Raw genomic sequence first — 24,372 nt, forward strand, 5'->3', positions numbered from 1 at the left:
TCTTGGGCAGCTCTTTCCCTCCTCCTGCTCCGCGCACACTGATGATGTCAGGAGGTAAAGGAGGGAGGGAGCAGTAAACTGAGACCTTGCAGCGCTGGGAGGAGGCTGCAGGGGCTCTCACAGTCCGAAGGGAGTTTCCCTTTGAAACTGATATGAATGTGGATGTTTTTCCTAGGAGAGGAATTGTCTGCAGAGTAACAGCTGTCGGTCAAGATTTTGTGATTATAATTCAGTCTGATCCAGAAATACACAGAGAAAAAAAAGAAACCTATAAGGTGACACCTTTTTATTGGACTAACTTAATACATTTCTTGACTGGCTTTTGAGAGCTAATAATCTCTTCCTCAGATCAGAATAGAATGAGCAAAAGATGACATTTGCCAGGAAATATAAGTGAATCCTAAAAAGGCATTCTAAATGATAATGGGAAGGGAAGGGTGAGGAGGAGTGAGGGGGGGAGGGGTGTTTGATGGGTGATCAGAAGGTGACAGGCAGTATAATTTGCTATCTCATAATCAGGTAAGAAACCTAGGTCTTTGAGTCTGTTTTTCTCAGTTCTGAAGTGTCTGATCATTTTAACTTCAAAACTCTTGCACTGCTGGATTGTTTTAAAATTTCCTTTTATTATCCTGATCATTGATCCGGTTCTATAAATTGCTTCCCCCCTCCCCCCCCCGGATAAGTCGCCTTCATCTTGCTTTCAGCATTTGATCTTATGAATTGGCTCCTGCCTTTGATGTTCGGCCTGACTCATAGATGTAGCATTCAAGTGGACTAACACAATGGCCACACTGCCTTATCCAGAAATACACAGACTGGCTCTCAAATGCTGATGTCATGACACAGATTCTCCCAGTCTCACGCATTTTAATGACATCTCACCCGATGTCGGGGGCTAGGTCCCCGCCGAGGGTCGGCTGCCGGACCGAGGCTCACCTCCGAGGGATTGCGGAAATCACCTCGGGAATCTCGACTGGGGGAGGGACCCAACGGGTGTCACCGCAGGAGAGCAGGGCTCGTCTGTAGAGGTAAGATTTCTTCTTAATTTGGATTTCTTTGGTAAAATTTACTCTAACGCTGTGCTAGCATGCATAGAGTCCCTAACTGCTATGGAGACGGAAAATACTGAGCATCTGCACTTCCTGCAGGGGTATATGTACTAGGGTCTGACGTCAGATTGAAATCTGATCCGTCTCCAACTGCTATCAGGAGTACACTATACCCATTGGTCCGGAGTCCATCTGCTACACGCTAGGAAAGTGCAGTTATGCATCTGGGGTGCAGTAACCCAAAAGAACTGTATGTGATGGGGGAGGGGGGGGTGAAAGACAAATGTGCACGGACTGGGAGAGGGACCTTGGGGTGATAGTGTCTAATGATCTGAAGGTGGCAAAGCAATGTGACAAGGCAATAACTAAAGCCAAAAGAATGCTGGACTGCACTGAGAGAGGAATAACCAGTAAAGAGGTGATAATGTCCTTGGAGAGGCCTCACCTGGAGTACTGTGTTCAGTTCTGGAGTCCGTATCTGAAAAAGAATAGAGACAGGACGGAGGCGGTCCAGAGAAGGGCAACCAAAATAGTGTGGTGTCTGTACCAGACGACTTATGAGGCAAGGCTGAAGGATCTGAATATGTACACCCTGGAAGAGAGGAGGTGCAGGGGAGATATGATACAGAACTGCAGATACCTGAATGGTTTTAATGATGCATGTTCCTCAAATCTTGTGGAGAAAAGCAAACAGTAGATCTAGGGGTCATGATATGAAACTTCAGGGGGGTGACTTAGAACCAATGTCAGGCGAAATATTTCTCCTCAGAGAGGGTGGTTGATGCCTGGATTACCCTGTTGGAAGAAGGTGAAGACAAATGCAGTAAATGAATTTAAAAAAGCATGGGGTAAACACTGTGAATCCCTAAAGGCTAGAGTTGGAAGTTAAGAAAAGGGTAGATGGAGGGGGGTTGAGGGGAAACCAGAATGGAGCAGCAGCTGCTACCTCTAACAGAAGGCTAGGTGATTACTACCCTTAACCAATCAGCTTACATGATTTTCATGCATGGGGATTACTACCCTTAACCAATCAGCTTACATGATTTTCATGCATGGTGATTACTACCCTTAACCAATCAGCTTACATGATGTTAACACCTCAAAGTCATCCCTCATCTCCATTTACACCATTGTTAACCATCTCCATTATCGTTAGCCTTTTTTGAATTAATAACCTATCCTTTTTCTTCCTTCTTCGCCAAGATCTAGTCACCCTGTTACATGTAACTGCCTTTTCCGCACCATTGTTCTAGTTTATGTTTATTATGCACCCCTGTTTTATGTGAACCAGCATGATGTGACTGCGGTCTCGAATGCCGGTATATAAAAATCCGAAATAAATAAATAAATAAAATAAATGTTCATGCATGGGGATTACTACCCTTAACCAATCAGCTTACATGATGTTCATGCATGGGGATTACTACCCTTAACCAATCAGCTTACATGATTTTCATGCATGGTGATTACTACCCTTAACCAATCAGCTTACATGATGTTCATGCATGGGGATTACTACTCTTAACCAATCAGCTTACATGATGTTCATGCATGGGGATTACTTCCCTTAACCAATCAGCTTACATGATTTTCATGCATGGGGATTACTACCCTTAACCAATCAGCTTACATGATTTTCATGCATGGGGATTACTACCCTTAACCAATCAGTTTACATGATTTTCATGCATGGGGATTACTACCCTTAACCAATCAGCTTACATGATTTGCATGCATGGGGATTACTTCCCTTAACCAATCAGCTTACATGATTTTCATGCATGGGGAATACTACCCTTAACCAATCAGCTTACATGATTTTCATGCAACTGCAGCATCACTCTCTGCTTCAACAGTGGGGTGGGGAACGAGTAAAGGGGTATTGGAGTCAGACGACAACCAGCGCTGGGCCTTTCATAAAGCTTCACCTTTATGATCCAGAGTTGGCATATGCAGATATTAGGGAAAAAGCGCAGGACTGCTTCTACAGCCAAAGTCCAAAAACAAAGCACATTCAAGCAGCAGCACTGTATGAATTATCAGGAAGGCTGCTCACTCTATAAAAAGTTGATAGCAGTAGTTTTGTTCTGGGTTTGACAGTTGCTTGGTTTTGATTTTTAATATTACCGCCCTTAACATAAAGCTTGGGGGGTAACCTTCATGGAGCAGCAGTTACTCCATAAGAAGCTTGCTGGGCAGACGGGATGGAGTATTTGGGGGTTTTTTTCAGCCGTCATTACTATGTAAATTCCTTTGACATTCACCAGGAAGAGTTTGACCTGCAAGAGGGATCAAGGGCTACGTTTAAAAGAGACTGGGGAGGATATGGAAGAAAACATACAATGTTTCCATATGCAGCAGACAAGTTACTGTACAAATTAGTGAGAAGGACCTACAGACGCCCTCTTTTTTACACAAAATTGTCTGTTAATGTCTCAACTTTGTTGGAGAGGGTGTGGGAAGTAGGGTCCTACATACATGTTCGGTGGTTATGTGCTCTAGTGAACAGTTTCTGGAAAAGGATGGAATTAAAAATTGCTGACAATCTGAGCTGCAATGTGCTTCTTATGCCAGCAACACGTCTTCTTGGGATTTGGGCTAACATATCTTTAACTGGATTTCAAAGCAAACTGTGTGATCATCTTATTCACGTGGCTAGAATTACAATTCCAACTCATTGGAAAGCCAAGCCATTAATCTCCCACTGTATAAACAGGTTCATGATATTGCCTTAATTGAAAAGCTGACCTTTTCTCTTCAGAAAAAGGCATTCTTGTATGATAGGATTTGGAATACCTTTTGGAAATATTTGAATGCCAGATGTGCTGAGTGCAGTGGGGTGATGACTATGCATGTATGATCTCAGAGAGGGATAGAAAAATGTAAGTGTTATAATAGTTTTTTATACTCAATTAGACAAGAGCCTGTATTATGTACTCTTATGACAACTTTGTGTTGCTGATCACTTGTGCTCTATAAGACATTGTGTATATCTATCTATACTAAGGGACAATATGGAACCCTGCAGAACACCACACCTTAGGTGACTGTTTTGAGACTGGTTTGCAGCCTTAACATCCTGTCTACACTTCAGGAGCCATGTTTGCTACTCAACACCCATCTGGCTGTTGACTAGATTGTAAGCTGCTTAGTGCCTTAGCCTCTGTGGTCTACCATGGTAAATCCACAGAAAAGAAGCAATTCCAGGGGAAGGGACTTTCTCCTGTAAGTGTCTGTACAGCACTGTGTATATCTGGCAGTTTAGCAATTGTTTCTGTAGCTTATTATCAAGTTGAGTTGACAACTGGCTCCAGATGGGTTGCCAGGTAATCATGAAAGAACAAGCACTATTTGCCAAAAAAAACCAATGTTAAAATAGGAGACTAAAACTACTTTTATTAGAAAGTATTTAGACACAGAAAACACTTAAAAAAATACTTTTGTGGGTGTAATGGAGGAAATACAGTGGCTTGCAATAGTATTTAACCCCCTAAAATGTCCATCAGATTTTGGTGGATTACAGATTGTTCCAGATAATATGCACTAAAAGTAAAATTTCAAACTCACAATTCATTATTCAGTAATGGCTTCTACCTAGCCACCCTTCAATGCAGGCCAGCTGCATTGAAGGGTGATGCACCACCACTCCAGTCTCACCCACTGAACTCTGTAGCTCCTTCAAAGTGAGACACCCCCCCCCCCCCCTCGGCCCCCTCGCCAAGCAAGTGTCGCCCCCCAGCACACTCAAGAACCCCTTCCTCTTGATTGTTGCCAGTTAAGTGCTTCACTCTCGCCAGCGTTCAAGCCTGCGGTGCTGCATAAAACCCTCACCAGACGCTGTTGCTTGCTGTCAGTGCCTGTCTGCCCACGTGCTCCTCTGACGGTAGACAAGTCTCGTCGGCAGCAGCCAATCACAAGGACAGCTGGCACAGGTCCCTCCCACCAAGCCCAAAAAACCGCCCAATAAGAAGCAATCCGCGAATGGGGGGCGGGACAGAGAATCGCTAGGAAAGAACGCCCAAACTCGCGGGAAATAAGCGAGGTTGGCAACATCGCCAGAATTTCAGGCCAGTTAGTAACCAATGCGTTGCCACGGTAACGCTGTGTGCACAGCCCTCTCCTGACATCATCAGTGTGCGCCAGGCAATAGGAGGCGCTTTTCTGTTTCTAGGGAAAGAGCCCAGCAAAGAAGGGGGGGGGGGAAAAAGAGACTTTCTCTCCTGCAGCCTTCCAGCTGGAGCTCCCTCTCTCCCTCCCCCAGCACTGTAAGAGGCAAACGCTCAGCTCTTCTCCATCCCTAAAATCATTTTATAATCCTGAAAGCAGCAAAAGCAGAGAGGAAAATGCCTGCAGGAGCTTCTGCTCAGGTAGGAGCTCGCCCCCTTTATATAGAAACATATAGAAACATAGAAACATAGAAATGACGGCAGAAGAAGACCAAACGGCTCATCCAGTCTGCCCAGCAAGCTTCACATTTTTTTCTCATACTTATCTGTTTCTCTTAGCTCTTTGGTTCTATTTCCCTTCCACCCCCACCATTAATGTAGAGAGCAGTGATGGAGCTGCAACCAAGTGAAATATCAAGCTTGATTAGTTATGGGTAGTAGGGGAAGTAACCGCCGCAATAAGCAAGCTACACCCATGCTTATTTGTTTTACCCAGACTGTGTTATACAGCCCTTATTGGTTGTTTTTCTTCTCCCCTGCTGTTGAAGCAGGGAGCTATGCTGGATATGCTTGTAGTATCAGTTTTTCTTCTCCCCTGCCGTTGAAGCAGGATATGCATTGAAAGTGAAGTATCAGGCTTATTTGGTTTGGGGTAGTAACCGCCGTAACAAGCCAGCTACTCCCCGCTTTGTGAGTGCGAATCCTTTTTTCTTCTCCCCTGCTGTTGAAGCAGAGAGCTATGCTGGATATGCGTGAAGTATCAGTTTTTCTTCTCCCCTGCCGTTGAAGCAGCGAGCTATGCTGGATATGCGTGAAGTATCAGTTTTTCTTCTCCCCTGCCGTTGAAGCAGAGAGCTATGCTGGATATGTGTGAAGTATCAGTTTTTCTTCTCCCCTGCTGTTGAAGCAGGGAGCTATGCTGGATATGCGTGAAGTATCAGGTTTTCTTCTCCCCTGCCGTTGAAGCAGAGAGCTATGCTGGATATGCATTGAAAGTGAAGTATCAGGCTTATTTGGTTTGGGGTAGTAACCGCCGTAACAAGCCAGCTACTCCCCACTTTGTGAGTGCAAATCCTTTTTTCCACATTTCCTCTTGCTGTTGTAGCTTAGAGCGATGTTGGAGTCACAGTAACCATGTGTATGTTTATTGAATAAGGGTATTGTCTCCAGGCAGTACTTTCTGGTTTCTTTTCCTGCCTTTAAAACCTAAAAATAGAAAAAAAAAATTGAAAACCCTTGAACTGTAGTTATGGGATAGACGTTTGATAAATCTTAGCCCTATGAATGAATTACACAAATGTTTTACGAAGGGAATTGATCCGTTTATTTTTGTTTTCTGTACTGTTCTTTTTTTAGTCATCCTCGGGTCTTCTTTTATTTTGTCCCACTACATTAGATGGTGATCTGCTTTGGGCAGCTGTGGTAAAACGACTATTTTCATAGCTTAAGAAGTATAAAAATATTTCCCGTAAGAAATACCCCGCATATAGACTAAGTCATAGGAGTAAAACACAAACAATGTTACGTTTAAAGTCTCATGAAATACCTCCTATGCATTGTATTTTATTTTTTTCTAAACTACAAGAATAAAACATAAAAAAAGGAAGGTGAAAATCAGAATTCCAGATAACTTCTTAAAAAGGGAGGATAGATATAGAACAGGTGTTCTGTTTCTTTGTAAAATAAACCCCATTCATTCTGGGAGATGGCTCTTCAGATGCTGCTCACATCGTTTCTGATATTGCTGCTGTAGAGAAAGTGAAAACACAATAGTGTCTCTGGAGTCAATATTCAGATGGTTTGTCCTGCTAAGTTGTGGAATAAGATTATCAAAGCCCGGGGCTTAAATTTACTTTTGTTCTGAACACTAAGGGGTAGATTTTTAAACCTATGCGTGTGCATCCTGGCGCGCACCTATGGATGCACCGATTTTATAACACGCGTGTGCATGTTATAAAATCCAGGGTCCACACGCGTATGTGCAGGCACGGAGACGCATCCTGGCCTTCCCCAGTTCCCTCCCAGTCCACTCCAATTAAGGAGTAGACTGGGAAGGAACTTCCCTATCCCCCTTCCTAACCTCCCTTCCCCTCTCCTCCCCACCCCCTAAATCTAACCTACCATACATATTTTCTTTTATTTTTTTAAGTTGCTGCTCCTCCGGAGCAGAAGCAACTCAGCCAGTGTGCGCTTCCCTGGCACAAGGACAAATGGCCACTTCCCCCCCCCCCCCCTTACAGGCCCCGGTATTTAATCGCGTACCGGGGTTTACGCGCATGGGCGGACCCATTTGAAAATCTGCCCGGCCACACACGTAAACCTCGGGATGTATGCGCACCAGGGTTTAAAAATGTACCTAGAATTGTAGCTGGATGAAAACTGCATAAGTTGGAGATATCTGGGGGCATTCAGGGACAGAGGTAAGTTATCCAGCTAACTCCAATTTTCAGAGTTAGCTCAATAACTTATCCTGCTAAATCTGGCCATGCTGGAGAGTTTATCTGCCTAACTAGAACATTATCCTTGGTTCAGCAGAATGTCTAATCGGCAGTGCTCTGCTGAATTTCTGTGAAAATGTATCCAGCTAGCTTTAGCTTGTAAATTGTCCACTCGCAGTGCTGCTGAATACTGAACTTTCTGTTATCTTCCTGTGACCAGGGCCCCTAGTTTCCTGCAATTCTGTGGCTATGGGAAGGCCTGCAAAATCCATTATTTCCCCTGGAATTGCTTCTTTTCTGTGGATTTGCCATGGTAGACCAGAGGCTAAGGCACTAAGCAGCACCAGTGGCCAGTACAGCTTTTTGACCCTCCCTCCTTACCTATGTGTAACATTCCCAGGCTCTTTAAAAAAAAAAAAAAAGGGTAGAGCAGCAGTAATGTGGCACCCTGTATTGATTCCTCTTGTACAGCTTCGCTTTGAACTGCACTGTATTGGCTGGCCCCATGGTTCCAAACATGACACGTCAGCCCTGGGCTGCACAGGAAGAAAAGGCAGCTCAAGGTGCTGGATTGCTGCTGCTTTACTCTGCTTTAAAGAGGTGTGGGGATCAGTGTACATTGATAAGGAGGATTTCAGTGTGAGTCTCGCAGATGACTTGGAGGTGAAAGTTAGGCAGGGGTTGTGAGTGGGGACAGTGAGGATGTGTATAGAATAAGGGGATCGAGGGGGGGGGGGATGTCATGATAGGATTAAAAGTTGTTTGGGGTGTGTGTGTGTAAGAGGGAGGGGACGGTGAAGGTGGAATAAGGAAGAGGATTAGAGGTGTTATGGAGTTTATATATGTGAGTGAATAAAGGGTTGTGGGAGGAAGGGAATGGTGGGGGTGAATAAGGGAGGGGATCAGAGAGTTGTGTAATTTGTGAGTGAGGAGATTGGAAGTGATGTGGAGTGTATGTGAGAGGAGGTGTAGGATGTATGCGTGAGAAAAGAGATTTCCTGGAGGAAGGATATCCCTCTTCTTTCTACTCCCAACTCTACGAGCTCCCTTTACTTTCTTCCCCTCAGAGGGGATGTGAGTGACTGAATGGAATGGAGGTGCTGTGTGGAGTGTGAGTGAAAGATTTGGGAGGGGATGAGAGAATGAGAGGTTCAAGTTGCTGTAGAGTGTGAGTGAGGTGATTGGCAGGCTGTGCAATGTGAATGAGGAGATTGGAGGGTGGGTGTGTGTGTGGAGAGAGTGAGGAGACCTAAGGTACATCCATTTTTCTGATTCCAGATCCCCCCTTTCTCCTAATCATTCCTCTTCCCTTTTTACTCCTCTCCCTCATTTTACGTCTTTCCTTCTGTTCATCTATCCTCCTCCATCCTCTACCCTTCCTGCCTGATATCCTTTCTTCATTTCCCTCTTTTAAGATCCCCTCGGTCCCCATTCCTAGATCCTGTCCCCTCCTTCCAAACCAGCACTAATCACTAAGATCCAGGCCCAGATTTAGGGCAAATAGCACTCTGGGCGAAAAGCATCCCTCTCAACTGATGGTGCCCCCCCTCCGGTCCTCTCTTAGGCTGTGGCGGAATGGGATCCACCGCAGCCACACAAATGCTTCCTTCAGCTGTGGTTCGATGGGATCTGCTGCGGCCACGTTGAGCCTCTCCTCCTCTGTCCCCATTGTCCTCAGGGTGCCCCTCAGGTGATGTGCCCTGTGCAACTACCTGACTCACCCACCCCAAATCCCTTCTTCTTAGTCTTACAGACCATTCCAGACAAGTGGGATTATTCCTGTATGCCACAGGTGAAGGCAGAGAACTCCTTCCCTTTTTTACGTCACTCCAGACTATATATCCTAGGATGGCAGGATAGGTCTTCAGTAGTTCTCTGCTACCAGCTGGTGGTAGCTAGACTGGGATAGCAGGGGAAGCTACAAAAAAAAAAAAAAGAGAAAAAGCAAAATAATTGCAGAAGAAGAGAAGGTGATATTTAAACTTACCAGTTAATTTCCTTTCTTTGAGTCCTAACAGACAAGTTCAGAACCCATTCTGAAAAATAATAAGAATGTTTAGTCAAAAAAAAAAAGAAAATGAGGGGGTTGAGGAAAATGCAGAAGGATGATAATTTTTTTTCCCTGGTAGTTAATTGTTCTTTCTTGCTCTCCAAGTGACTCTCAAAAAATAAAAAAAATTAAAAAGAGAAAAAAGAAAGGGGGAAGAATTCAGGTCACTACCAGGAAAGGAAGAGCAAAGCAGATGATTCAAAGCCTAGCAGGGATAGACATTTTTTTCCTTTCTTTTGTCTTTTCATATTGTCATAAAAAAAAGAGAAAAGTAGAAGGAGCTAGGGCAAGAGGCTATTGAAGACCTATCCTACAGTGACACACAAACACACAAAAAGGAAGGAGTCAGGGGTAATCTCACTTTTCTGGACTGGTCTGTCAGGACTCACAGAAAGGAAATTAACTAGTAAGTTTAGATTTGACCTTTTCCTCCAATAAATAACCAAATAAACTAGACTCAAATGTCAGAAAATGACTTTAGTTTTAGAAAATAATTAAAAAAAACAACACACACTTAGGGGCGGATTTTAAATGCCCTGTGCGCGTAAATTCGGGCGGATTTACGCACGCAGGGCCCTCGCGCGCCGGCGCACCTATTTTGCATAGGCCGCCGGCGCGTGCAGAGCCCCGGGACGCGCGTAAGTCCCGGGGTTTTTTAAAAGGGGAGGGCGTGGCGAATGACGCTGCGTTTCGGGGGCGTGACGCGGTGTTTTGGGGGCGGCGACGCGGGCGTGGTTTCGGCCCGGGGGCTTGGCCGCAGCCTCCGGACCAGCCCCTGGGACCAGAACACGGAGCGGGGCAGCCGGCCGACGCGCGCAGATTTACGCCTGCTTTTCGCAGGCGTAAATCGTGGAATAAAGGTAAGGGGGGGGTGGGTTAGGTAGGGGAAGGGAGGGCGAAGGAAAGTTCCCTCCGAGGCCGCTCCGAAATCAGAGCGGCCTCGGAGGGAACAGGCAGCGCGCACTGGGCTCGGCACGCGCAGGTTGCACAAATGTGCACCACCTTGCGCGCGCCGACCCCCGATTTTATAAGATACGCGTGGCTACGCGCGTATCTTATAAAATCCAGCGTACTTTTGTTTGCGCCTGGTGCGCGAACAAAAGTACGCGATCGCGCAATTTTTAAAAATCTACCCTTTAATATGCAAATACATAAATGCAGCAGAATTTTGAAAAATCTGCCATAGAATTTGCTAACTCTTGCCATGGAATCTTGAGAAATCTGCTACAGAAAACCGGGGGCATGGTCTGTAACTTACAAACACATGGAAAAGTCTACCCTGCCTTGCTGGAAGGTGACCAGATGGTGATGCAGAAGGTGCTGAGTGTGGAAGGGTTTGTGTTTCAGGTCCCAGTGACCTTCGAGGACATCGCCGTCTATTTCTCCCAGGAGGAGTGGGAGGATTTAGAAGAATGGCAGAAGGAGCTTTACAAGGATGTGATGAAGGAGAATTATCAGTCCCTGTTCTCAGTTGGTAAGTAATACATTTTAAATACTTTTTATTTCCTTGTCATGTTACATCTTTTGCATATTTACAGCTGAGAAGAAGCAAAGTGATCATTGCAAAACTTACTTATTTTTTTTTTTTTACTAATTTATTTCAATAAAGTTTAATGCTCAGAATTGTCTTTTATATGATATCCCTGGGTTCCTAATAAAAATGAAAAATAGTTGCGACTCTGTTTTTATAGTGAGGGTAGAATGGATGTCACACACAATTGGTGCGGAATCTGCATCAAAAGCCTTATGACATGAGATTGAAGGACACATATGTATTCACTAGAGGAGATGAGAGGAGCGGACAGACACGTGTCTGTTAACCCCAGGTTTATGAATGAAGGCTAATGGTGCTGGTTTCTAGGCCTGGTTCCCTGTATGTACCCGGATCAGTCCAGACTCCTGGGTTTTGCCTCCCCACCAGCAGATGGAGACAGAGAAGTTTTGACTGAACTCTGGCCTATACCCTGAGGTGCCACCCACAGTCTGTCAGTAATTCTCTGTCTCCAGCAGATGGTGGAGGTGCAAAATCCTGCAGTCTGTAGTTAGTCCTTAGTTTTGGGAAAAAAAAAAAAAGAAAAAAATTGGAAAAGGGATTATTTGAGGGAGTTAGTTAGCTGTACTATGTCTTTAAAAAAAAAAAAAAAAAGGAAAAAGGATAGTTTTTCCTGTGAAGCCTCCCAGGGGGTCTGGCAGGTCCTGAGGGGTATTGAGGCTAGTGGAGCCGGGGTCGAGGATCCTGCCGCAGCTCCCCTAAGCCACTGAGGTGATACCGGGGAGCCCGGCTCACTCTCCTCAGAAGGGACAGGACCCGCGCTGTTGGAAGCTGCCGACCAGGTTGTAAAAAAAAAAAAAAATCCCAAACGGTTTCGCTGCGTCTTTCACTTCTCAGCACCAGTTTCCCCTGCCGCAGTGGTTTGCTTTCGGCTGCCGTTTTCACTCTGCTTTTTCGGCTCAGATGCCGCGTGGTGCAGCCTGCCGGGCCTGTGGGGATGCATGCTCGCGATGGTTTGTGGGAGCGGCATTTGCAGACCGCGCCGGGAGCCTGCGAGGCCTGAGCGTTTGCGGCTCGCTGCCACAGATCCGTTCCCACTCAGCGCGGGAGCGAAGCCATTTTGTCCTCCTTTCTTGCGGTGAAGTAAGCAATGATGGGGGGAGGGGAATCCCCTCCTCCTCTTTCCCCGCAGCATACTGCCCCTGAGGGGGGTGGCTCTGGTGATGTAAATGATGGGGCAACGGAGGAGAGCCCCGAGGGGGGCCTCAAACTCCTCATCATCCTTTTCCTTGGATTTCATCCTTCTGCTGCATACGGCTTTCAAGGCCCAAAGGTCAGCTAGGAAGCACGCGGGGGCAGTCCCATCTTCGGGAAAATCGGGATCCCTGCCTGTTAAGCGAACAAGGTCCTCGGAGGCTGCGGGGGCTCCTAAACCTAAGCGCCCCCTCAGAACCAGCTCCTCCCGTCACGACCGGATTCTTCCTCTGAGCTGGAGGATCTAGAGCCAGGGGCCTGGCCTCCTCAGGGCACATCTGTAGAGGAGGACCAGAGTCTTTCTTCCAATCCCGGTTCCCACATGGTGGATGGGGATGATCCTAAGGTGGTCCGTCTCTTTAGGAAAGATGAGCTTGGCCCTCTTATCCACGCAATTTTGGAGGAATTGGGTATTGATGCTCCTCAGGAGGACTCCCGCATGGGCTCGATCAATCCAATCATGGTCTGTCTCCGTGGTCCGACCAAGTCCTTTCCATTTCACCTTTCAGTCACGGACTTGTTGTTCAGGGAGTGGGATACTCCAGATTTGGGCCTGAAGGTCAGTAAGGCGATGGACAAGCTCTACCCCTTACCGGAAGAGGCTCTGGATCTCCTATGGGTTCCCAAGGTGGATGCAGCAGTGTCAGCTGTCACCAAAAAGATCACTATTCCGTTTACGGGGGTGACATGTTGCGACCACAAGGTTTGCGGATCCTGATGCGGGCGCGGCCTAAGGCTGGTGTTGAGAGCGTGGAAGCGCGGTTGATAGCTCATGGAAGAGCGTGACCCCCTGGACGTTGGCATGACTCAGGGAGGAGCCCCAAGGCACACCATGGGAGGTGAGAGCATACAAGCAGGACTTGGAACTAAGGCAAGAAACTTCAGAGCAGGAACAAGGCAGGGTTAGCCCTCCGCTGGACCTACACGCACCAGTGTGACCCAGCAACGCAATGCTGGTCATGAGTAGCCCTCCAGCCACTCAGTAGCCCTTCCGTACCCGCTGTTTGGGAATGACGAGCTCGTGAGGTCAGACGGAGGCTGAGAGCAGGAACAAGACTAGACAGGAACTCAGGAACTTGGAAGACTCGAACGAAAATTCAGGATACTCAGGACTCAGACAAGGATTCAGGACTCAAGCGAAAGTACTGGGTGAGAACTGCCTCATAGTGCGCCCTACACAGCCGTCCATGGCTGGTCGCGGACTACACTGAAAGTGAAGCAGACTCCAGGCGAAGAAGTGGAACTTGAGACTGGAACATGTCGAAGATTCAGTAGAGGCCTGCACCGGGGCATGCCCTACACAGCCGCCTGTGGCTGGTCGCGGACCACGCTGGAGTGGAACAGGTTCTGGCAGAGTCTTATGCATGGACGCAAGCAGGCACAAGGAACTCCGAAGACTGGGACAGGATTCAAGACTCAGGATTCTCAGAAGCAAGGCATTAAAAACAGGAGGCTTGCGCTGCAGACAAGAAGAAGGCCTTGTACCACGAGGCGCCCTACACAGCCCCCCCATGGGCTGGTCATGGACCACGATGGTGGCATGCCAGGAGAGGTGGACAGATGAGGGACCTGGGAATTGGATGAAGAGCTGAAGAAGAGACAAATGGAGTCAGGACAGGGACATCAGGAACATGGCACATCAGGACACCTGGAGAACTGGACATCTGGAATATCAGGAACACGAGACAGGCGACGAGGGAGCTCCGACGAGGGACGAGACCAGGAACATCAAGGAGACGAAGTTCATGAACACAAAGAACAAGGAACGAAGATCCATCAAGGCACAGGAAGACCACGGAGGACCTGGATCCGAAGAAGACCGGATCTGAAGGCCCCCCCGAGGAACAGGAACTGAGCCCTTTTATAGGGCTGAAGCAGGAAGTTGACAGAAGCTGACATCCGGTGGGACCGCGGGCTTTTCCCATCGCTAGCCACTTAAATATCTTGAAGAGGCACGTGCCTGTGCCTAGAGGAGGACCCAGGGAGTGGAGCAGGACTGAGGACAGCGGCGGCCTCCAGGCTGCGAAGAATGAAGAAACAGCAGCCTCCCTGCCGCTCAGGGAGGAGGAGCCGGGCGGTTTCCTGCCATGAAGATAGAAGGCAGTGGCGGTGGCACTCCAGGCCGCAAAGAAGGGAGCAGGGCCCGGCGGCACCAGGCTGCGAGGAGGTGACGGCACCGCGGCCTTCCCACTGCTCGGGGATGACATCGGCGGCAGCTCGGGGCTGCAAGAAGTGGCGCTTCGGTGGCAGCTCCTGCTGCCTCGGGCTGAAGGCTTTGAAAGCGGCCAGTGGCGGCGATGAGTAAGGGCCTGCTCGTGGGATGGGCTCCGCGAGCAAAATCGTAACACGACAGCCCTCAAGGACCTTCAAGATCGTAAGCTGGACATTCAGATTAAGAAGATATTCGAAGTTTCGGCGCTGGGAGTCCGGGCGGCCATGTGCAGTAGTTTCTCCTTGAGGGCAGGACTCCGCTGGGTCCAGCAGTTACAGAGATGCCCCTCTCTGTCTGAGGAGGAGACCATCCAAGCCGGTAGACTGGAGGCGGCTGTGGCTTACAGTGCAGATGCACTTTATGATTTAAGAATCTCGGCCAGGACTATGATATCAGTGGTCTCTGCTCACAGATTACTATGGCTTTGAAACTGGGCCGTGGATGTTTCACCTCTAAGGCTCAACTGGGTTCTCTGCCATTTAAAGGCAAGCTCCTCTTTGGGAAAGATCTGGAAGATATGATTCAATCCCTAGGGGAGAATAGAGTCCATATTCTCCCTGAGAATAAGTCTAGAGCAAGGAGTTCCTTTCCCCCTAGGTCACATTCTCGAGGGAATAGGAGATTCCGGTCCTCACAGTCATCGGGTTCTTCCTTTCGGCAGAACTCGGGCAGGCAGCAATCCTGGTCCCAGTCCTTTTGGGGATGCTGCTTCGGTAGAGCAGGTGCTCCCCAGGCAGCAGGAGGACCTAAGTCTTCCCAATGATGCCAGTAAGGCCTTTCCTTGGTTCTGTCGATACAGGGCAGGTTGTCTCTGTTTTACAAGGAATGGGTCAAACTAATGTGTGACCATTGGGTTCTCAACATAATACAGCAAGGCAACGCGGTAGATTTTGTTAGGTGCCCTCGAGACCAATTTCTCGTCTGTCCATGCTCGTATTAGGAGAAGCAGCAGGCAGTGTGAGAGACCCTACAGCACTTTCTCGATCTAGGAGCAATTTGTCCAGTTCCTCCCGTGGAATGCCGCAAGGGATGCTACTCCATTTACTTTGTGGTACCAAAGAAGGAAGGCACCTTTCGTCCCATCCTCAATCTCAAGAGAGTCAACAAATGCTTTCGCATGGAGACCCTCAGATTGTTCATTGCGTCGGTTCACAAGGGAGAATTCCTGGCGTCGCTAGATTTAATAGCAGCATACTTGCACGTCGGCATCAGATCCAATCACCAGAAATTTCTGAGGTTCTCCGTCATGGGGGAGCATTTTCAATTTCATGCCCTGCCATTCGGTCTGGCCAAGGCGCCCCAGACCTTTACCAAAGAGATGATCGTGGTTGCAGCTCAGCTCCGGAGGGAAGGGCTGTATGTTCATCCTTATCTGGACGATTGGCTGATTCGAGCGAAATCAGAGTCTCTCTGCCAGTCGGTGGTGCAACGGGTACTTCAACTGTTATGTTCTCTCGATTGGGTGATCAACCCTGTCAAGAGTCACCTTCCTAGGAGCCCTCTTCGACACACTTCAGAGGAGAGTTTTTCTGACAAGGGATCGCATCAGCAAGCTACAGGAGCAAGTCCAGGATTTGTTATCCAAGCATCCTCCCAGAGTTTTCGATTATTTACGGGTCCTGGGGTCGATGGCTTCCACTCTGGAGTTAGTCCCATGGACCTTTGCTCATATGAAATCTCTGCAGTCAGCATTACTCTCCCGTTGGAATCCGGTGTCCGAGCTATTTCACCTTCAGCTTCCTCTTACAGACTCTGCGCATCTCAGTCTCGATTGGTGGCTCCTCGCAGACAATTTGAGCTGCGGGGTGTCCCTGGAGGTTCCCGAATGGACGGTGGTTACTACGGATGCCAGAAACTCCGGTTGGGGAGTGGTTTGTCAGGAGACATCTGTGCAGGGGCAGTGGTCGGTGGAAGAATCCCGGTGGTCGATAAATCGTTTGGAAACCAGAGCAGTACAGTTAGTGTTGCATTCTCTCCTATAGGGGAAGTCTGTCAGAGTTCTGTCCAACAATGCGACTGCAGTGGCTTACATCAATCGTCAAGGAGGAACCAAGAGCCAACTGGTCGCGATCGAAGCTCAACCATTGAAAAGCTGGGCGGAGCAGCACCTGGCCAGGATTGCGGTCTCCCACATAGCTGGGGTCGACAACATTCAGGCTGATTTTCTCAGTCACAACAGGCTCGATCCCGGGGAGTGGGAGCTCTCTCAAGAGGTATTCCAGATCATATGCGACAAGTGGTCCACTCCAAGTATGGACCTGATGGCAACATTTCGCAATGCCAAGGCTCCTCGTTTCTTCAGTCGACGCAGGGAGCCAGGAGCCGAAGGGGTGGATGTCCTGGTTCTCTCCTGGCCAAGGAACATACTGCTGTATGTGTTTCCGCCTTGGCCTCTCATAGGCAAGGTGCTGAGATGAATAGAGGTTCACTCGTCAGAGGCAATCCTAGTAGCTCCAGAGTGGCCGAGGCGTCCATGGTTTGCGGACCTGGTCAACCTGGTGGTAGACGGTCCCCTGAGGTTTCAGGAGCTTCCCAATCTTCTACACCAGGGACCTGTTTGTATGGATGGGGCGGATCATTTTTGTCTTGCGGCATGGCTTTTGAGAGGCAACGTCTGAAGAGCAAAGGATATTCAGACGCAGTAGTCACTACCCTCTTACGGTCGCGGAAACCTTCTACTTCCCTGGCTTAAGACAGAGTGTGGGGGATTTTTGAGTCTTGGTTTGTAGAACACAAAGTGAACCCCTTTCGGGCTTTGGTGTCTGATATCTTATTCTTTTTGCAGGCCGGCTTCTAAAAGGGCTTATCGTGCAGCTCTCTAAGGGTGCAGGTGTCAGCCCTAGGTTGCTTCCGTGGTAGGATTCAAGGGGTAGCTTTAGCTGCGCATCCGGACATAGCACGTTTTCTCCAAGGGATGAAACATTTGTGCCCACCAGTACGGAATCCTTGTCCTTCGTGGAGTCTCAATCTCGTTCTCAGGTCTCTGTGCGGAGCCCTTTGAGCCCTTGAAGAGGACGACGTTAAAGGACTTTACCTTAAAGACTATTTTCCTTGTGGCTATTTCCTCTGCTCGCCAGGTGTCAGAGCTTCAGGTTTTATCCTGCAGGAAGCCCTTTTTGAGAATTATGGATTTGGGGGTCTCGTTACGGACGGTTCCCTCCTTTCTCCCTAAGGTTGTGTCCTCATTTCATCTCAATCAGTCGGTGGAGCTCCCCTCATTTCCAGTTTTAGATCGCTCCGATCCTCAGTCCAGAGACTTGCAAAAGCTGGATGTGCGTCGCGTTAATTTACGCTATTTGGACACTACTAATTTTTTTCGTGTGTTGGACCATCTGTTCTTCCTATGGAGTGGTCCCAGGAGAGGACATAAAGCGTCTAGGGCGACGATTGCTCGCAGGTTGAAAGAGGCTATTGGTTCGGCGTACTTGTTACAGGGCCATCCGACTCCAGTTGCTCTACGAGCACATTCTACCCATTCACAGGCAGCATCGTGGGTGGAATGTCAGATGGCGTCGCCGCAAGAGATCTGTAGGGCGGCCACTTGGAAGTCCTTGCACACTTTTGCTAGACATTATCATTTGGATGTCCAGGCCCCAGACTCTGGGGATTTTGGTGCAGGTGTGATCCGAGCGGCGCTCTCGGGGTCCCACCCCAACTAGGTACATCCCAGGAGTCTGGACTGATCCGGGTACGTACAGGGAAAGGAAAATTGGTTCTTACCTGCTAATTTTTGTTCCTGTAGTACCACGGATCAGTCCAGAGTCCCGCCCTGGTTTACTTAAGGGTGTAGTTGAGAGTCCACTTGTTCCTGTACGAATTAATTGGTCCTGCAGATTATTTTCTTACTTGTTTCACAGTTATCGCCTGTTCTGTTCCTACGTGAGGTTTGTGAGCAGGATAGTTAACGTGGCGAGGTTTCTTTTCCCCCAGTTTGAGGGGGGATGTTAGTGGTTTATTCTACTCTTTTATAGTGTTCTGCTTCGATACAATGAAATACTGACAGACTGTGGGTGGCACCTCAGGGTATAGGGCAGAGTCAGTCAAAACTTCTCTGTCTCCATCTGCTGGTGGAGAGGCAAAACCCAGGAGTCTGGAGTGGTCCATGGTACTACAGGAATGAAAATTAGCAGGTAAGAACCAATTTTTCCTTTCTGAATGATTTGTAAGCCTAAAATGCAGGAGGATTCTTCTGGGACACAGAAGAAAACAGGAAAGTATTTCTTCCCAGAATGGGTGGAAGATGAGAGGAACAGCCTCTCCCAGTGCAAGAGCTGGATGCATAAACAGTCGCAGAGATCCAGGGAGCAAGAAATAGGCCCATGGGGATCCCGTTTTGGCCAGAGATGAGGGCAAGATCAGAGATCTGCTCTGGTTTATTGCATTGCAGTGAGAATCAAACTGTGCAGACTAAATGGGCCTTCCCATTTATCTGCCATCATACTCTCTGTTTCATCTAGCTTTAAAAGAAATAATGAGGCTTGTGCAAATTGAGATGAAACTGATAATGTAGTGCACCGTTCATAGAAGGAGACGGAGTATAAAGATGAGTGAAGGGGGTTTAAATGACGACTGAACTTTGCCCAATCAAGTGAGGATTTGAATATTGGTGGCAATATGTGTGCTGTAAACTAGCAAAACATGCCCAGCATTGCTCAGGTAGTCTGCTCGTATATTTTAAAACAACATACTGTATATTATTTTGTTTTCTTAAGTAATTAACAGCATATAGAAAGCCAGAGCACCTCTCTATAAAGTACATTGACAGGATATTAAACCTCACCTGTTGCTGGCTGCCATGGGACCGTATCCCTTAGCTGCTGAAGAGGCCGGATGTCTGCCGCAGATCCCATCCCACATTGGGCACAGAAGGAGAGGACTGCCGCAGACTCTATCCCATGTTAGATGAAGAAGGGACCTGGCAGTGCCAAAGAAGAGGCTGTGTGTGTGTGTGTACATCTCTATGTGTTTGCATATATGTGAGTGGGAGCATCTTGTGTGTGAGTGGCAGTCCATGTGTGTGTGGATGTGTGAATGGGAGGGTGTGCGTGTCTGTGTCTGTGCCTCTGTGCGAGTGTGTGAGTAGGAGCCTGAATGTGTGTGTTTTTGTATATGTGTGTAGGAGCCTGTGTCCATTTGTATATGTGTGGGCCTGCCTCTGTGAGTGTATGTGTCTGTGTTTGAGTTTGAGTGGGATCCTGTGGGAGTATGGTCTGAATCTGTGTGTGTGTGTGTGTGTGTGTGTGTGTGTGTGTGTGTGTGTGTGTGTGCGTCAGTGAGAATCTGTGTGGGGGGGTGAGGGAAAGCCTGAGAGAGAAGGCTTTATAGACAGAACAAAATTGTCTTTGCACAGTGCACCTTCCACTGTTCAAGGCACCACTTGGTGACCACAGACAGACACAACAGTGTGATTAACACAACCCTTATACTGTGTATATATAGATGTTTTCAAATTTCTTAATCTGGGTGAGTCAATCACAGAGTGATTATGGGAAACCTAATGCCATGCTCTTACCCCAGGAACAGATTCTCTGACTGTCACCCCTGATATCATATCCCACATTGAACGAGGGGAGGAGCCGTACATCAGGGATGAGCCGGGATCGGAGGAGAGAGAAACTGGGAGAAGCAGCTGCTCAGGTGAGTGCAGTGATAAGAGGGACTGGGGTAAAACTGCTGAGGTGAAGAGTGGAAGGAGCAACTGGGAACTGCAGAGACCCAAAGCCCTAAGATAATGTTCTTCATTTTAAGGCAGCTGGTGCCAGCGGTGAATCCCATCAACCCTAAGTGCACCTCCCTGACTCTTTCCCTATTTCATACTCCCCTACTATCTTCTAACCAACTCCTGTATTCTTGCAAAACTGGGACAACAGCCAGGGCATTTGGGCACCGCATGGCTCCAACTCACTGACAGCCATGTGAAAGCTGAAGAAAACAAAATACTTGTTCCTGAGGCAAATCCAGCAGCAAGTCTCCGGAGAAGGGGATGGGGGGGAGTAACTGGGAGGCGAGCCACCTTGGAAGGAATGAGAGTGGGGACAGAATGGTGGAGGCTGACGAGTGGGGAAGAGGAGCTGGAGGGAAGAGTGTAATGGGGGAGTGAGAATAGTAGCACAGGCTGAACTGGCTGCATCATTGGAGGGGATGTGCTGCCTTCTTGCCCAGATCACTGTTTGCCTTGTCCAGTGAAGAGTCTGGTTCTGTCACTGAAATGTTTTTGATAAAGTGGCCCTCACTTGAAAAATAGTGAAAATTACTGTCCCGCAAGCATCTGAGGGCCATATATGAAGGTAATATAGGATGGGAATTGCCCTAACTTTTAGACTTTAACTGTAGAGCTCTATTTATTACTGTCATACTCAGTAAGGAAACAGGAAGTGCTTTAGCAGCCCCTCCTGATTACTGTCCCATGGTCAGAGGGTCTTTATTGGAGCCTGGAGTCCTCCAGTGGGGAATTCTCTCCATCATTACCTAAAAATTCTTTATTCCCTACTGAGGCTGAATGCCAGTTACATCAGAGTCCCTCACTTCTCTGGACTTTCTTATTCTGGGTCTCCAGCAAACATAATAATGCCTCATGTTTTGTTTTGTTTTTTTAATCTAGAAAATGATGATCCCAGAAACAGTAACACAGAGATGCAGCACTGGGTACTCATTGAAAATCCAGAAGGGAACATGATGTTATCAGAAAGCAAAAAAGAGGATGCTTCTTTATATACTAACGGGGGAAGAAATTGCAGCAATCAGTGCATCTCAGAAAAGAAGCAAAAATCAACAGGAGCCTTGGCCAAGAATTCAACTGCATGTGAGCAAAGTGCCAGTAATATCACACAAACAGGGGAAGAGCAGAGAAACCAGAGAACAGACAAAAGATGCTGGTGTGATGTATGTGGGATTTTCCTCAGGGATCCTGTAAATCTGACATCTCAGCAGAGATCTCACACTGAAGAGAGACCATCTATGTGCTCAGACTATAGGAAAACTTTCAGTCAGAAGGGGGAACTGCCAGAAATGCACACACTATTCATGCCTTTTCCACATACAGAATCTGGCAAAGATTTTAGTAGGATGGGAAGGTTAGTACAAAACCAGAAAATCAGCAAAGACGGGAAGCTTTTTACAGGTGCAGATTATGAAGAAAGCCTTATTAATGAAGAAAACTTCCCAGAAGAATACACTATTCAGACAAAGGAGCAATCCTTTTCATGTTCTAAATGCTGGAAAACATTCTGTCTCAAAAAAGTTCTTATTAGACACCAAAAAATCCATTCTGGGCAGCGACCGTTTTCTTGTGCAGACTGTGGTAAAAGCTTCAAAGAGAAGGTTCATCTCACAAGGCACCAAAGACTTCACATTGTTGGAAGAACATTTTCTTGTACTGAGTGCAGTAAAAGTTTCAGACAGAAGACAAAGCTTATAGAACACCAGATCAAGTGTGATAAAAGCTTCAGGCAGAAGATGAGTCTGACAACACACCAGAAAATCCACACAAATGACAGACCATTTTCATGTAATTATTGTGGAAAAAGCTTCACTCAGAAGGGAAATCTCATAGTGCACCATAGAATTCACACGGGTGAAAGACCTTTTCCTTGTACTGTATGTAATAAAAGTTTCACCCAGAAGATAGGCCTCATAACTCACCAGAAAAAGCACACCAGCAAGAGACCATTTTCATGCACTGCGTACGATAAAAGCTTCAGTTTGAAGAGACATGTTACAGAACACAAGAAGGTTCACACTGTTGAGAAACGATTCCAATGTGCTGAGTGTAATAAAAGTTTCAGGAATAAGACAGGCCTCACAATACACCAGAGAATTCATACAAATGAGAGACCATTTTTATGTAATGCGTGTGGTAAAAGCTTCAATCAGAAGGGAAATCTCATAGTCCACCAAAGAATTCACACAGGTGAGAGACCATTTTTATGTACCATCTGTAATAAAAGTTTCACCCAGAGGATAGGCCTCATAACGCACCAGAAAAAGCACACCTTTGAAAGACTAATTTCATGTACTGTGTATGATAAAAACTTTAGTTTGAAGACACACCTTACAGAAAAGAAGAACGTTCACGCTGTTGCAAAACCATTCAAGTGTACCGAGTGTCATAATAGCTTTGGGACTAAGACAGGCCTCACAATACACCAGAGAATACACACAAAAGAGAAACCATTTTCTTGTAATGTATGTGGTAAAAGCTTCAATCAGAAGGGGAATCTTATAGTCCACCAAAGAATCCATACAGGAGAGAGACCATTTCCATGTAGTGTATGTGGTAAAAGTTTTACCCAGAAGATAAGCCTCACCACACACCAGAAAATCCACAGTGGTGAGAAACCATTTTCCTGTACTGAGTGTGATAAAAGCTTCAGGAATAAGATGAGCCTCATAACACACCAAAAAATCCACTCTGGTGAGAGACCATTTTTATGTAGTGTGTGTGATAAAAGCTTCATTTTGAAGACACACCTTACATTACACAAGAAAGTTCATGCTGTTGAAAAAACATTCCAATGTACTGCATGTAATAAAAGGTTTGGAAATAAGACAGGCCTTACAAAACACCAGAGAGTCCACACACATGAGAGACCATTTTCATGTCCTGAGTGTGGTAAAAGCTTCAATCAGAAGGGAAATCTCAAAGTGCATTGCAGAATTCACACAAGTGAAAGACCATTTTCATGTTCTGAATGTAATAAATGTTTTCGCCAGAAGATAGGCCTCATAACACACCAGAAAATCCACACTGATGAAAGGCTATTTTCATGTACTGAATGTGGTAAAGGCTTCAAACATAAGCTAAGCTTAAGAACACACCAGAAAATCCACACTGATGAAAAGCTATTTTCTTGTACTGAATGTGGTAAAAGCTTCAAACATAAACTAGGTTTAAGAGCACACCAGATAATCCACACTAATGAGGCACAAAATTCATGTAGTGTATGTGGTAAAAGCTTCAATCAGCGGACAAATCTCATAGTGCACCAAAGAATCCACACAGATGAGAAACCATTTTCATGTACTTTCTGTGGTAAAAGTTTTAGGCAGAAGGGTAACCTCATAACACACCAGAAAATCCACACTGGCAAGAGAAAGATACTGAAATAGTTCTAATTGCATTGGATGCCACTGGCCTAATTAAAAGGAATGTCCAGATGCATCTAGACATTTGCCTACAATCTCCACAAGGAAGTTCTCTTTGGCATAATAATAGTATTAAAAAAAAAAAAAAAAAGAAGAAGAAGGCATTAGCAGTGAATTTGAGAGACTGAGATCATACTCAATATTAGAGATGTGAATCGGAACCAGAATCGGATCCGATTTCAGTTCCGATTCACATCTCTACTCAATATATCATGGCTTATGAGTGAGGTTCACTCCTCTCAAGATGTGCACAAAACAAACCCATTTGGAGCCTTTACCCTGTGAGAGACCATTGCACTGTATGCGGAAAAAGCTCCATACAGACACTAAGTGTAACAAATCACCAGAAAATCCATTGCTAATAGAAATGTCAGTGCCAAAGGACTAGTCTGTACCATGAAGATGATGTGATCACCTGAGACTTTTTTTTTCCAACTGATAAAAAGCTTGATGCAAGAGAACCATTGGAAAAGGAAAAAAACAGAAGAACAGCACTGCTAATAGAAATGTTGGTTCCAAACTGTAATGTCTGAGTGGAAAGAAAGAAGATCCTTCAGCTGAAGATAT

General features: G+C 46.7%; 1 protein-coding gene across 2 annotated transcripts; it reads left to right on the forward strand.

Annotated features, from left to right (window-relative positions):
- LOC115085950 (zinc finger protein 271-like) lies at nt 1–23,950 on the forward strand. Of its 2 annotated transcripts, none has more exons than XM_029592511.1 (4): nt 1–275; nt 11,051–11,177; nt 20,179–20,298; nt 21,263–23,950. In XM_029592511.1, the coding sequence occupies exons 1-4, from the start codon at nt 153–155 to the stop codon at nt 23,767–23,769; spliced, it is 2,877 nt and encodes a 958-aa protein (XP_029448371.1). In that variant the 5' UTR covers nt 1–152; the 3' UTR covers nt 23,770–23,950. The 2 variants fall into 2 exon arrangements, with proteins under 2 accessions (XP_029448371.1, XP_029448372.1); XM_029592512.1 differs by lacking the exon at nt 1–275 and adding an exon at nt 5,068–5,416.
- The last annotated feature ends 422 nt before the right edge of the window (nt 23,951–24,372 follow it).

This window comes from Rhinatrema bivittatum, chromosome 2 (genome assembly GCF_901001135.1).
Source record: "Rhinatrema bivittatum chromosome 2, aRhiBiv1.1, whole genome shotgun sequence".
NCBI classification, from domain to species: Eukaryota; Metazoa; Chordata; class Amphibia; order Gymnophiona; family Rhinatrematidae; genus Rhinatrema; species Rhinatrema bivittatum.

Bases quoted from the DNA above. Each gene is read 5' to 3' on its own strand.
- LOC115085950 (XM_029592511.1), top strand. From the start codon at position 153: ATGAATGTGGATGTTTTTCCTAGGAGAGGAATTGTCTGCAGAGTAACA. The intron at 276-11,050 runs GTGACACCTTTT...TTTGTGTTTCAG, and splicing joins AAAAAAAAGAAACCTATAAG to GTCCCAGTGACCTTCGAGGA. The intron at 11,178-20,178 runs GTAAGTAATACA...CTCTTACCCCAG, and splicing joins TCAGTCCCTGTTCTCAGTTG to GAACAGATTCTCTGACTGTC.